Source organism: Rhynchophorus ferrugineus, unplaced genomic scaffold (genome assembly GCF_030347505.1).
Source record: "Rhynchophorus ferrugineus isolate W39M unplaced genomic scaffold, kcgeb_rfMv2 rfM1, whole genome shotgun sequence".
Classification (NCBI taxonomy): Eukaryota; Metazoa; Arthropoda; class Insecta; order Coleoptera; family Curculionidae; genus Rhynchophorus; species Rhynchophorus ferrugineus.
The window spans coordinates 29,965,672-29,981,015 of NW_027472580.1; the positions used below are offsets into that span (position 1 = coordinate 29,965,672).

The 15,344-nt window shown below is 32.4% G+C and overlaps 1 protein-coding gene across 1 annotated transcript in view; it reads left to right on the forward strand.

The window, feature by feature from the left end:
• The window catches only part of LOC143206653 (venom protease), a 33,438-nt gene extending 18,299 nt beyond the window's left edge, over nucleotides 1–15,139 (forward strand). Inside the window, exons 4-7 of the mRNA XM_076419294.1 lie at nucleotides 9,510–9,715; nucleotides 11,507–11,712; nucleotides 12,021–12,078; nucleotides 14,884–15,139. Of these exons, the coding sequence (XP_076275409.1) occupies nucleotides 9,510–9,715; nucleotides 11,507–11,712; nucleotides 12,021–12,078; nucleotides 14,884–15,005 (592 nt within the window). The 3' untranslated portion in view covers nucleotides 15,006–15,139. The remainder of the gene's footprint in view (nucleotides 1–9,509; nucleotides 9,716–11,506; nucleotides 11,713–12,020; nucleotides 12,079–14,883) is intronic.
• The last annotated feature ends 205 nt before the right edge of the window (nucleotides 15,140–15,344 follow it).

Consider the following 15,344-nt stretch of genomic DNA (forward strand, 5'->3'; position numbering starts at 1 on the left):
AAAAACAATGACGAGTTGATGATTCAAAGCAGTGTTTGAAGATGATCAAGCGTAATAAACCCGAGTTTTTGAGTCAATATGTGACAATGGATGAAACATGGCTCCATCATTTCACTTCGAAGTCCAATCGGTAGTCATTTGAGTGAACTGCACACGAACCCGCTCTAAAGCGTGGGAAAGCGCAACAGTCAGTTGGCAAGGTTATGGCGTCTGTATTTTGCGATGCGCATGGTATAATTTTCATTGACTTCCTTGAGAGAGGAATGACCATCAACAGCGACTATTACATAGCGTTATTGGACCATCTGAAGAACAAAGTCGCCGAAAAAGGCTGCATTTGAAGAAAAAGGAAGTGTTGCTTCACCAAGACAATGCACCGTGTCAAAAATCCACGAATTTGGCTTCGAATTGCTTCCTCATCCCCCGTATTCTCCAGATTTGGCCCCCAGCGACTATTTCCTGTTCTCAGATCTCAAAGGTATGCTCGCTGGGAATGATGATAAATCGTACTACAAGTTGGAGGGTCGCTATAGTCAGTGTATCATCCTTGAAGGGAATTATGTTAAATAAAAAAAACTAATTTAGCCAAAAAATTGTGTTTTACTATGGTAGGCCGGAGACCTTTCAATTTACCTGCGAATATATAGAAGATCTCTATGTCATTTTATAATATAAATCCCATTATATATTTATTGTCCATTGAGCAGATTATGGAATGCTAAGGGAATAATAAAAAATTATTTAAATTTAATGTTAGTTAAATTTAGGTATGTGCAAACATTATCAACATTTTTTCACATAGAGAAAAGTTGGTATTTACATTGTTTACAATTTTTTCTCATTTTTCTGGGAACATGGCGATATTATGTCGAAAGAAGAATGTATAACAGACACAGGTTCGACACGACAGACAGACCAGTGGACACGAACGTGTGGCTCACCTTTGTCATGCAAGAGGACGAGTTTGCGCCTATTATTCGCTATTTCTGGTTTCTTTTGCAACAATGCGTCGTTCATTTGCTCACTTGAAATCGGTGGACATCTGCAGTAATAGTTTTATGCAGTTTTTGTAGCTTATGTTACACTACACTTTGATTATCCTAGCATATGCTCAGAAAGAACTTATATCCATGGATATTCCGCTTCGGTGTCGATGTGATTGACTTTTTTGGAGCGAGCTGCTGTATCTTTTATATACGAGACTCATCTTCCTGGTTTTTATTTCTAATGTTAAATGTAGATTTTCGCTTTTTTAGAAAAGGAAAATCTAGCTAAGAACATTTTTTCATATGTACTTTTAATTTTACTAGCAGATTCTGCTACTATCATCTGATTATTAAACTCGTGAAGTTTAACCGAATAATAGCCCTTGTGTAAATTTTTTTTTGATGAAGTTGAAAAAATTATATATTTATTCTTCAGACTAAATAATCCTATAACTAAAAATAAAATTACAGAATTTTATAAACTAATGAACATTTTCATAAATGAAAACTTTTACAATTAATTTTGTTTGATTTATAATAACATTCTTTAAAATTTGACACAACTGATCAAAATTCATTTAACTAGAAACCCAAACATTATAAACAGCCTTTAAAATACATCTAAACCCTCTCAAGAATAAGCCGGAAATAACTGCTGACAGTTTTAACTTAACTTATGAGAAGAATTAGCGTGTTCGAACTCGGGGGCGTCCTCTTTACAAAGAGCGATCTTTCGTTAATATTTTAACAAAACACTTACACCAGAAAGTGCTATGTAACGTGAGAAAGAACTAATGGATGGTTTTCTTGTAATTTCTTTGTTAGTCGCATTCCAGTCAACAATTTAGTTTCTCAGAACAGCGTTTAACTATACCGTAAATTGAAGATGATTAAATAAACGCGCTAACAGCTTAAAAGAAAAGGAATATTTTATACTTTGTAACGCAATATTCTTTAATATCTTAATTTAGCGTTTAGTATAAATGTCATATCAACTTTCTTGTTTAAAAATAAAGTAAAAAAACACTTTGAATAGTACATTTTACAACTTCTAATAAATAAAGTCATATCCATTTGAGATTATATATTTTAATTACTGTTTTTTTTTTAATTAATGAGAGATTCAACGATATAACTTAATATATAAATAATATTAGATACCAAATAATGATGTATCTGTAATAGATGACAAACAAATGATGTGTTATAATAGATGCTGTGCTCTAACCAATTTTTAACTTTAAAAAGAGTTTTTGTGATCGCTCTGGCAATACAGAGATACCGTGTCGAAATCTATCAATTTGTTCAATGTTTCGAAATCCTGTGATGGTTAAGCAATTTTGAATCCATCGGAACAAGTTCTCATCAGAAGGCGCTGGGTCTGGCGAATACGATAAACACTGCAGAACTTCTTATTGGAGTTAACGGTATATCCTTGCAAATCTTGCAACGTGTTATCATGCAAAAGGATGACTTTGCGTTCAAATTCATACAAGATCTAATATTTAGCTAAGATATTTATTAATACGTTAAACAATGAGTTTTGAATAATATATTAAACACTCGAACAACCAATTATCAAATATGGGGATTGAACTGTTAATTTAAATTGTATTATCATAATCAATTGTCAACATAATAATTGAAATTTTTATGGAAGTTAATCACATACTTTTACCCAAAGTTTCGACTACTATGAAGATGCAAAAGTATGATAACAAATTTTCAAAAATATAAGAGCTTAAGAAAATTAAAGCCGAAGATGATTTAAACTGAGGAAGAAAAATAATTAAAAATTATAATATTATTATCAGCAAAAGCTATAATAACGAAGAACAGGGGGCTGATCTTAGTAGTAGTGGTACGATTTATTAAAATATATTCACTTTCACGTTTAGGTCGAAATTACTAATTTATTTGATCACCACTCAGCAATCTCTTTTGATAAGTAGAACACCAATGAGAGCGAATTACGTAAGTGTTCAGTATCTAATGCTATAGGGATGTTGGAAGCGGGAAAAAATATTTCGACTCAAACTCTTTTAGTTGTAATTATAATAAATAATATTGCAAAAGAGGTCCTTCTCCTGTTCGAAAAATATACTGTTTTGTTGAGAAAATATCGTTTTTGATGCCTTTCTAAATTCAGAAAAAATATAGATATATTTTTTATTCATTTTGTGATATATTAATACAATAAACCAATGATGCTTTAGAACCTAGTGTTTATAAATAATACGCAAAATGTTGATGTTGAACCTGAAATTAAAAATTGAATTATATTGAATTATTATAAAACATTTATTTCCTGAAAAAATAATATTTGTTTCAGAAACAGCAGAGATAATAAAATCAGTCCAAGTCAGAAGTAAGGCAAAAAGTGCTGTTTACACTTAATTACGTTTAGAAATTCAATAGCATGCATTTTAGAACAATTTTCTAAATTAAATTATTAATTTTAAATGAAAAAAGTGAACCCATCTAAAGTAAAAAGATAAATAACATTAATAAATTTCATAATGAGCTTTATGCTCCCACTGTGGAATACTACCAAAAATATTTAACATTTAAATCAATAACAACTTAGATTTCTTTAGTATTTGGTTAAATGTATAATGTTTTTTTTTGCTTGCAATCCTCCTGATCTATAAACCAGATTTTCTTAGCAAGCCCATATATTTCGTTTTTTATTATAACAGTTTTTTGTTGAAAGAATTCCAAGAAGATCATCAGATAAAAAATAAAGGTTTGATCTTTATAAGGTCATATTGTTTACTAGTGTAATCATTTCGCTTACCTTTTATAATACCGAAAAAACAATGATGAGATAATTCAGATTATTATCAATACATTTAATTAATATTTATTTTAGTTTTAGAAAAATAAATAAAACATTTGTTTAATAAGTTTCGGCCAAAACTTTTCTAACAAATACTCAGTTTGATTACGAATATTTAATTATAAATAATAGGGCAAACAGAAGGCTCTAAAACAATATATAATACACAGGCTGCCAATATCGACTTGTTCTTATTGGCAAATCTTATAAAATACGTCTAAATTTGAAAACGCTTTTAACACTGTACTAATTATGTTTAACAACTTATTTAAATTGCTTATTATATTATTTTTATAATCGTCTTGTCAAGGTTGTCTTAATGTTCCATTTTGAAATAACAAGAGAATTTAAAAATCCCTGGCCTCACACATAGATGGCGCTACAAGAATTAAATTTTTTTAGACTAATCCTCAAAAGATGCCTGTATAAATTTGAGAGTAGTCGGATCATTAGTTTGTGAATTATAGCATTTTGAGTGAAGCAACTTTTGTTATTGTGAAAAAAATGCATATAATAGAATTTTGCGTGTTCATAAAATATTGCTTTTTGAAGGGAAAAAATACAGTTGAAGCAAAAACTTGGCTTAATGCCGTGTTACCGGACACTATCCCAGGAAAATCAACTATCAAGGATTGGTGTGCTAAGTTTAGACGTGGAGAAATTAGCACCGAAGACGGTGAACGCAGTGAACGCCCAAAAGAGGTTATTACCGACGAAAACATTTAAAAAATCCACAAAATGATTTTGAATGACAGAAATGACGTAAATTGAAATTGAAATAGCAGATACTCTAAAGTTATCAACTAAACGTGTACATCATGTCATTCACGAATATTTGGGTATGAGAAAGCTTTGTGCAAAGTGGGTGCCGCGCGAGCTCACTTTTGACCAAAAACAACGACGATTTGATGATTCGGAGCAGTGTTTCAAGATGATTAAGGACCATCAACACCGATTATTACATAGCGTTATTGAACCGTTTGAAGGATGAAATCGCCGAAGAACGGCCGCATTTGAAGAAAAAGAAAATGCTGCTTCACCAAAACAATGCACCGAGTCGGTGAAAATGATGGCAAAAATCCATGAACCGGGCTTCAACCTCAGCAACTATTTCCTGTTCTCAGATCTCTAAAGAATGCTCGCTGGGAAGAAATTTTCTTTGAATGAAGATCGCCGAAACTGAGGCCTATTTTGAAGCAAAGGACAAATCTTACTACAGAAATGGAATCGAAAATTTGGAGGGCCTCTATAATCAGTGTACCATCCTTGAAGGGAATTATGTTGGATAAAAAAAAACTAATTTTGGCAAAAAATTGTTTTACTATGGTAGGCCGGGGACAATTGACCTGTTACCTATGTCTGTACATAAATTGAAATAACAAGGTTTCCTTAATTTCATAATGTAGTCTACTTATAATGTCTGGAAATTGCATTGGATCTCTTAAATTTATATCCTATATTTCCTAATAGTGTTTGAAGTGATTATAATACCGAACAAACAATGTTACGATAAGTCAGATTGGTATCATTACGTTGAATTCATATTTATTTAAATTTATAAAAATAAATAAAACATTTGTTTAATAAGTTTCAGACAAAACTGTTCTAACAAATACTCATTTTGATTACGAATATTTAATTATAAATAACAGGATACACAGAAGGCTCTAAAATAACATATAATCCACAGGCTGCCAATATCGACTTGTTCTTATTGACAAACCTTATAAAACATGTCTAGATTTAAATACACTTTTAACACTTTACAAATAATTTTTAACAGCTTATTTAAATTTAAATCAATATCAACTTGATGCCGAATAGGAACATTTGATGGCGGTTTATCCATTCATTTTGGCCTATTAAAGGTCAAGATTCAATAAAAAATTACCAGTTTTAATTAGCAGTCCCATATATTCGTTTTTTTTTTATTTCACTTTAACTAATTTTCTTTTGTGGGGAGAACTGGTCGTTGAAACTATTTCAAACAGTCGACGCGGAATTCCCAGAATGAATATGATTCGCCACCAAAGAATAATTAATACGGCTTTATGTTAATATGACCATTTGTAAAATTTTGCGGCGAAAATCACCGTTTTTATTATATTATTGAAGGAAGAGTCAGCGTCAACGAACAGTCAGAACAATTATATACTACAATACTACAATATATATATATATATATATATATATATATATATATATATGTATATATATATATATATATATATATATATATCTATATATATATATATATATATATATATATATATATATATATATATATATATATATATCCTTTGAGATAATTATGTGTTAGCTTCACACAAGACATTAAAATCCAATAGGCACTTAATTTTTTTTTATTACTCTTCGTGATTTTACAAGCTGCCCTATTGGCAATAAGTATTTCTTATGCCTATATTATATATACGTGGCATGTAGAAAATTACTTCATTAAGCAATTTTCTGTATAAAATATTATCTTAATTAATTAGTCTTATTCTAAAGCTTATTCTAAAGTCCATATATGTCCAGTAATCAGATCAAGTGGTGTTGAACGTTTTAGTCTACGCACTTCACTATCACGTCGCATATTTAGCTGATTAGCGAGTACATTGGGATGCACTGACACTCTTTCGAAGTACTTCACACAAACATGTTGAATTAAACTCGCATCAAGATAACTTGGATTTGCGCTCGATGAGCCAATACATTTGATGCAATTTTAGTCCAAGTTGTTTCCGTTTAGAGAGTACGTGTTTCCTCCAGGTTAGGCGTCGATCTAAGTGTATACCAAGATATTTAACATGCTCTGCTTAGGGGAGTTGACGATGATTGATATTCACTGGTGGACATGTTTTTCTACGCAGGGTAAACGTTACATGCGCGGATTTTGTTTCATTGGCTTTAATGAGGCGCTTAAATAAAAAATGTATTTGTATATTGTCTTATGTCATTATGAAGAATATTTAGAAAAGCCTGCATGTGTACTTATTTATAGTTCACACGCATATTGCATAAACTTATTTAATATTTAATTATATAAACTATCCTAATGAAAAAGTAACATATAGCCTTAATGAGATTAAACGAGATTTACTAGACAATCCGCGTGATGTGGATCACTTTCATTTCGCACTTGTACTAGTGAAAACAACGAGAAAGTAACACATTTAAATATCGATGTAGACATAACAACAAAGATGTACAAATATGTATTTTGGCTAGATTATATATGTATGTATGTTTCTGGGTCAGTACTCTAATCAATGGCGATTTAAAAACCGTTTGTTCTTGATCTGTAAGAATATATATTACATACAGGTGGGATTTATAAACTTTCGAAGTACATCAGAAAGGAAAATTTTATTGTGATAAAAATAATAATGAAGGTGTTAAAAAGTTGTAACAAGTCAATTGAAAGGTCCCTGGCTTACCATAGTAAAATACATTTTTTGGCAAAATTCGTTTTTTTTATTCAATATAATTCCCTTTAAGGGAGATACATTGATAGTAGCGACCCTCTAACTTTTCGATACCATTTTTGTAGTACGATTTGTCCTTTGCTTCAAAATACTCCTCAGTCTCGGCGATCATCTCTCAACGCTCATCATTCGACGAAAATTTATTCCCAGCGAGCATCCTTTTGAGATCTGAGAACAGGAAATAGTCGTTGGGAGCCAGATCTGGAGAATACGGTGGATGAGGAAGCAATTCGAAACCCAATTCATGGATTTTTGCCATCGCTTTTACTGACTTGTGACACGGTGTATTGTCCTGGTGAAACAGCACTTTCTTTTTCTTCGAATGCGGACATTTTTCGGCGATTTCGTCCTTTAAATTGTCCACTAACGCTATGTAGTAGTCGCTGTTGATGGTCCTTCCTTTTTCAAGGTAGCCAATGAAAATTATACCATGCGCATCCCAAAATATAGACGCCATAACCTTGTCAGCAGACTGTTGCGTTTTCCCACGCTTTGGAGCGGGTTCATCGTGTGCAGGCCACCCGGATGATTGTCGATTGGACTTCATGGTGAAATTATGGAGTCACGTTTCATCCAATGCCACATATCGACGCAAAAACTCGGGTTTATTACGGTTGATCATCTTCAAACACTGCTCCGAATCATCAACTCGTCGTTGTTTTTGGTGAAAATTGAGCTGGCGTGACACCCACTTTGCACAGAGCATTCTCATACCCAAATATTCGTGAATGATATGATGTACAAGTTCAATTGATATCTTTGGAGTGTCTGCTATTTCATTCAGTTTCAATTTACGGTCATTCAAAATCATTTTGTGGATTTTTTAAATGTTTTGATCGGTAACAACCTCTTTTGAATGTCCACTGCCTTCACCGTCTTCGGTGCTCATTTCACCACGTCTAAACTTAGCGTACCGATCATTGATGGTTGATTTTCCTAGGGCAGTGTCCGTAAACTCGGCATCAAACCAAGTTTTTGCTTCAACTGTATTTTTTCCCTTCACAAAGCAATTTCAACACGCAAAATTTCTTTTTATCCATTTTTTTTCACAATGACAAAAGTTGCTTCACTCAAAATGCTATAATTCACAATCTAATGATCCGACAGCTGTCCTATACAAATTTATACATGCATCTTTTGAGGGTTAGGGCTAATTAAAAAACATATAGATTTAATTCTAGTAGCGCAATCTATGTATCAGGCCGGGGACTTTTTAATTAACCTGTTATATATTAACTATATACCAATAATGAGTGCAAAGAAATTATGTGGATTGTTAGTTCCAATTTGAGTATATGTAATTGCTGATTCATTTTTCGGAATTATTATAAGTTTAGAACTAGTACGCTACCAGGCTATACTGGCACTGATCGGAATAATTAATAATCACATGGTACTTGGAAACATATTTAAACCTCATTGACAGACTTCATTTTTCAGTATGTGTGATTTCGTTGAAGTGTGAACAAAATGTTTTTTGGTTGAGTTGAAATTGTCTGAATAAGTAAATCGGATTTTAGGAATTTTGAGGAACATTTTTTTACTTCAAGTTTAAAATTGACAGCTGACTGTTATCGAATGGTGTGTGAAGCTTATGGCAACTATGTCCTATCGAATTCAATATGTGAATAGTGGTTTCGATGTTTTAAAACTGGCGATTTTGGCACCGAAGATAAATGGCGTTCGGGCAGCGATTACAATAGATGTGTTTGAGCCCGAGCGCTGCACGAAGAATTACCGGGATACGAGCAAAGACATAACAATGTAAGAATAACAATGTTATTCCTCAGCATACCAACGCTCGACTTGTTTTAAAATTGATGAAAACATACTTTAAAGTATTAAATTTGAAAGTGCTACACCACCTACGACCTTTTCCAGACCTTCCTCCAAATTATCGTGGGGGGAGGGGTCGGTGGGTCGAGTCGTGGTTAGCCTCAAAAGATATATCAAGGATCTATCGTAAATGAGATCGAATCCGTTTATTACCTTAAATATCTGATAAATTAGCGGCTATCGATGGATAATACTTTGAATAAAATAGACTGTACCGATTTTTTACAATGAAGCTTTAAATAAAAAAAAAATTAAAACTGCTTAAAGTAGACTTTCGACTCACATTACATAAGCAAACCTTGTTAGTCCTTTTTAAAATAATATTATGTTTTAATTAATAATGTATGTATCTTATTTTAGGTTCATGTGGTTTATGATCAAAGTAACCTTTGGAGAACACGACAGATGCAACGACACCAGACGACCAGAATCACGATTTGTTCTACGAGCACAAATCGGAGCTTTTAACTTCCTCAATTTCGATAATGACATAGCCTTGCTCCGGTTGAGCAATCGGGTTCCAATCACTCAACATATACGACCGATTTGTCTACCTAAAGGAAAAGGTATATTTCATATAGTTTTTTAAATTAATTCAATTTCTATAGAATTTGGAATACGTAATTTAAGAAAAAGTTGTATAACATATTTTACGAAACAACCACTTTAAGTTAGTTATTTTAAAGTCCTTTACCAACTTTGGGTTTATCTGGACTGGGGCTTAAGTTTAACGTGGGCTCCGAACCACGGTCCTCAGCATTAAGCCTACCGACTGGCGAGTGACCAACTTTAGAAATCATCCCAGAAGACATCCGGTCTTACCCAGTCTGGTTACTGGCGTGACTGGGATCATTTCCCATGTCGGATTTTACACTCTTGCCTAGAACATTCACAAATTTTAAACAATCACAAACATAAATTTACGACCATGTCCCAGCAGGATTCGAACCCGCGGCTATCGCAATAGGAGGAGGACCGTCCCATCGCCCATACACATTTAACTGTGTTTTTATCTCAGTCTATTCACTAGAATACGATTTCATTTTTGCGATATACTATACAACTAAATACATTTAACATTCTTCAATTATTTGCTTCAAACTTGGTATGAGAAACTGTATATGAGAATGTTGGTATGGGATTACTTCATTTTACACATAAAATGGAACACATTTACTAATAAAAACTATTTACCCACTTTTTTTTAATTATTTTTAATATTCAAAATTGTAAAAATATCTTAAATGTATTGTGTTAAAATAATCTGTTAATATTAAAAATCGGTATTTCTTATATTGACGTATTCTATCAGTCCCATAAATCGATTTTAAAGGATTTACAACAGATGGTGCTACTGTGTATTAAATTGCATCGGGTATATTTGAACTGGCAGGCTTCACTTTTTGGTATTTGACATTTCATTGAACTGTGAGCAAAAATATTTTCAGTGCATTGAAAATGTTTGAATTTTTTTTTAAAGAAGTTTTACCTTTTAATTCAATTTGAAGAATATCACGGCTGGAAGTCATCGGATGCTGTACGAAACTTATGATAATCACGCTCCATCGATTTCAATACGTGAATACTGCTTTTGATGTTTTAAAAGTGGTGATTTTAACATCGTAGACAAAGAACAAAACCTAGCACATTATTATTCTTCAGTATAACAACAAATATTTCAAAGCCGGTGAAAGCTAAAACTGCTAAGCTCTGTATTACTCTTTCTGATTACTACTTTTTCTAACACATTAGTCGTGACTTATCTGAGTAACGCCTCACTTCTTATGAAGATACCAAAAGATGAGTCGATTCGTGGATAACTTCAAAAGACACTTCGCTCTTTAGAGATAGAACTCGTACATTTTCTGAAAGATGTGAAAAAGTAGCGGCTATCAATGTATAATACTTTGAATTAAAATACATAGTACTCATTTTACACGATAAATCTTCTCTCTAGAAAAACTTTGAAACCTTAAATGTATAGGCCTAAGCAATATCAAAAAATTCAAACAAACCTAATTAAAGTTCAACATTAACTAAAATATGCTAGATAAAAAAAATTAGAATCACAAATCGAACTGTCAAATAATATGTAAGAGATATACGGTATATGTACTATATTAATAGGGTCTTGTTCATAACAAAATGTTTTAATATGTTGATTAATTATGTGTTATAATCATGATTTGCAATAACCAAAAATCTAGGCAACCTTTATATCATAAGATATTATACCGTGTAGGCATTGCTCGCTCAGTTATTTGAATATCAAACATACTGGTTACTATTAATTAATTTTCAATATATTTAGTTGCAACTTTAAATACCTATATTGATAACTTTTGTGCATATTTCAGATAATGACTATGTAGGAAAAGTTGCAACTGCTGCCGGTTGGGGAACACTAAAAGAAGACGGCAAACCATCATGTATATTACAAGAAGTAGATGTTCCTGTTATAAGCAACGAAGAGTGTCGGAACACAAATTATTCGTCTAAAATGATCTCAGACAATATGATGTGTGCTGGTTATCCGAAAACTGGTCAAAGAGATTCATGCCAGGTCTGTAAAAACAATTTAAAAATTGGTTATATACTATCATTTAAAAAGATAGTACCAAATCGTTTACTAATATGATTTATCAAATATTGTTGGAAGTTAAGATGTAATTTAAAAATGCTAAATTAAATACTCTATACGGGCCTCATGTTTGCAATATTGGAATAAAGCTAGCATTACGGAGGATCTAGTAACTGATGATATGTCTAAGATAAGAAAAACAGTTAAAAAAGGAGGCTAAAAGGCTGAAATAAATTTTGAAAGGTAAATATTTTACTGATAGATGATGCTATTTTTTTTAATTGTTTTAGGGAGATAGTGGTGGACCACTCATAATAGAGCGAAAGGACAAAAGATACGAACTTATTGGTAAGGTTTTAATTGATATCTATATCTATTTAATTAATATACATCAGAATTTGAATACAATTTGAGCGGTTAACATTACTGGTAATATGGCGATTTTAAGTCAAACACCTATCAGAAACATTGACGTCATTTGCCCTTTCCTAACCATCATCAACAACTAGTAACGATGTAATCTATATATATATATATATATATATATATATATATATATATATATATATATATATTAGGTTAGGAAAGGGCAAATGAGGTCAATGTTTCTGATAGGTGTTTGACTTAAAATCGATATATATATATATATATATATATATATAAATATAATTTTGAATTATTTGTGGAAGTTCAGGGAAGGTTTAAAAGGTGAATAAATATGAAAATGCTCGAAATTAAATAAAAACAACAATTTTGTTTTTTCTTTGATGTATCCCCCGTCGTTCAGAAAGCAAATAGAAAGAGTAGTTTAAAATGAATAACTAATTAGAATGTCTATATCTTTATTCTCAGGAGGTAAAAAATAAAATTAATTTTAGCTAACTACCGTTGTTAACTATCAGATTATTTTTATGTAGATATTATTATTTTTAAATAGATTGATTAAATTTCTAACCGCTACAATAATATTTGATATTTGAAAACCAACTAATATGTCAGTCCATATTCTATGTCGATCGATACCTCAGACAAAAAGTGCATCCTATCTTTTTGAGTAACGATTACCGCTACGTGTGTGAGAACTTTCTTAACTTTGGTGATCCTTTGTGATAGTGACATTTCAAATTATGTGCTCTTTTTTGTTGATTTTTTGTGATACTGACACTTTACTGCTAAGTACGCGAGAATGTTTGCCACTTTGATTAATTACAATTTACTTTACTGCTAAGTGAACGAGAACTTTTCTCATTTTAAATAATTACAATTTACGATGCCGAGGAGAAGACGACCTGACTTAGGTCATCGCAGTTAATCAAAAGTGCGAAGAGCTACCTCACGTGCTAACCGCACTGATGACCAGAGAGAGACAGATCAAGAAAATGGTGGTATTGCAATGTCCGAATTTCGTTAAGAAGATATGTGTTTATTGATGGCAAATAAAGTATTGTCGTGTTTGGGAATGACCAGCACCCAGTCGTCATATGCACGATGTGTTAAACCACGAGTTGCAAAGAGAACAACAATACGACATTGGAGCATTGACCGAAACAGTTCGTACAAATGTTCCACAATTAAATCAACAACAAATAATTGCGTACAACACTTTGATAGATGTTGTGAACAGTAAATCTGGAATTTATTTCCTTGATGCAACCGGAAAAACGTTCTTATTATCATTGCTTTTGGCGAGGATTAGATCGCGAGAAGATGTCGCTCTAGCGTTGGCTTCACCTGGAATACCTGTGACTCTGCTAGAAAGCAGGCAACTGCAAGTTCTGCCTTGAAATTACCATTAAATATTCAAATCAACAAAACACCAATTTGCACATCGCCAAAAATAGCGTAATAACTAAGATCCTACGGGTATACAAATTGATTGTTTGGGATGAGTGCACTATGGCCCATAGGAGGTCACTGGAGGCACTAGACAGAATGTTGAAAGATCTTCGTGATAACCAAAATATTTTTGGTGGGGTCATGATTCTGTTGTCAGTTGTCAGTTGATTTTCGTCAGATTCTTCCAGTTATTCCCCGATCAACTACTGCTGATATACTAAACGTATGCCTAAAATCATCGAATTTGTGGCGGTACATAAAGACACTCCAATTAACAACTAACATGTGAGTATTTTTGTAACAAGATGAAACTGCAAATGTGTTTGCGAAGCAGTTGTTAGACATTGAAAATAATAAAGTCACAGTGGACACCTCGACCGGATTCATCACATTACCCACAAATTTCTGTCATATCGCAAACTCAAAAGAGGAGCTTATTAAGCGTGTTTTCCCAGATATAGCGCAACAGTTCAATAACCATAATTGGCTGGGTGAATGAGCAATATTGGCGGCGAACAATAATGATGTCGAGGATCTAAATGCGACCATTCAGAATTTTCTTCCGGGACAGTTGGTTTCCTTCAAATCAGTCGACACCGTCATAAACCAGGACGACGTAGTCAACTATTCCACGGAGTTTTTAAATTCACTGAAATTGCCTGGAATACCACCTCACAATTTGCAGTTAAAAGTAGGATCAGTTGTCACCATGCAGCGTAACATTAATCAACCTGGACTGTGCAATGTAACAAGACTGGCTATGAAAAAGATGATGAATAACATCATTGAGGCAACAATCACAAAGGGAAAATACAAAAGAGAGGTTGTCTTGATCCCGCATATACCGATGATTCCAACGAATTTACTATTCAATTTTAAACGTTTACAATTTCCAGTACATCTGGCCTTTGCGATGACCATAAATAAATCTCAAGGCCAGTCGTTGGAATCAACTTGGATTGACTGCTTCGCGCATGGACAATTACAGGTCGCGGGTTCGTGCGTCGGAAAACTGTCATCTTTATTTATTTAGGCATCACAAAACTAAACAAAAAATATAGTTTATCAGAAAGCTTTAAATTGATTAACAAACTGTATCATAACTGTGTGTGTCTGTAAATATCTAAATGAAACCTTATAAATAGCCACTATTTCAGGAATACTCTGTTTTTTAAGTATGAAACATCACGTGTAATTAATCGAAAATAATAATAAAAATTCATTGATCTCGAGCATTAAAAAGTCATAAAGTTATATTATTTGCGACTAACAATATTATTATTTTTACATTGTTTTTTAATCAAAATTTTTGTTTAGGTGTCGTATCATGGGGTAATGGATGCGCTAGACCAGGATATCCGGGTGTATACACAAGAGTGACGAGATATCTCGATTGGATTTTGATGCACTCCAAGGACGGGTGTTTTTGTCAAGACTGATGCTCAATCTGGTTGTGATAGAAAAACGACAAATATAATTTGTTTACCGACAAACATCGAACGAACTAACATATACATAAATTGTATTTAATAATAATTTAATCTAACAATTAAAGTAGATTTAAATTATTGAATACGTCTTGTTTTTCGTCACCAAATTTCTTATTCAGGAATAATCGTATTAAATAACTCTAACATAAATTACATAATATTGTATTGTGATTGGGCCTAATATTATGTGCTACTATTGCCAGAAAATATTAATATATAAAGAACTTGGTGTTGCTTGGTGATTTATGAAAGTTATTTAAGAAAAAATGGAATTTCGGTTACAAAAGT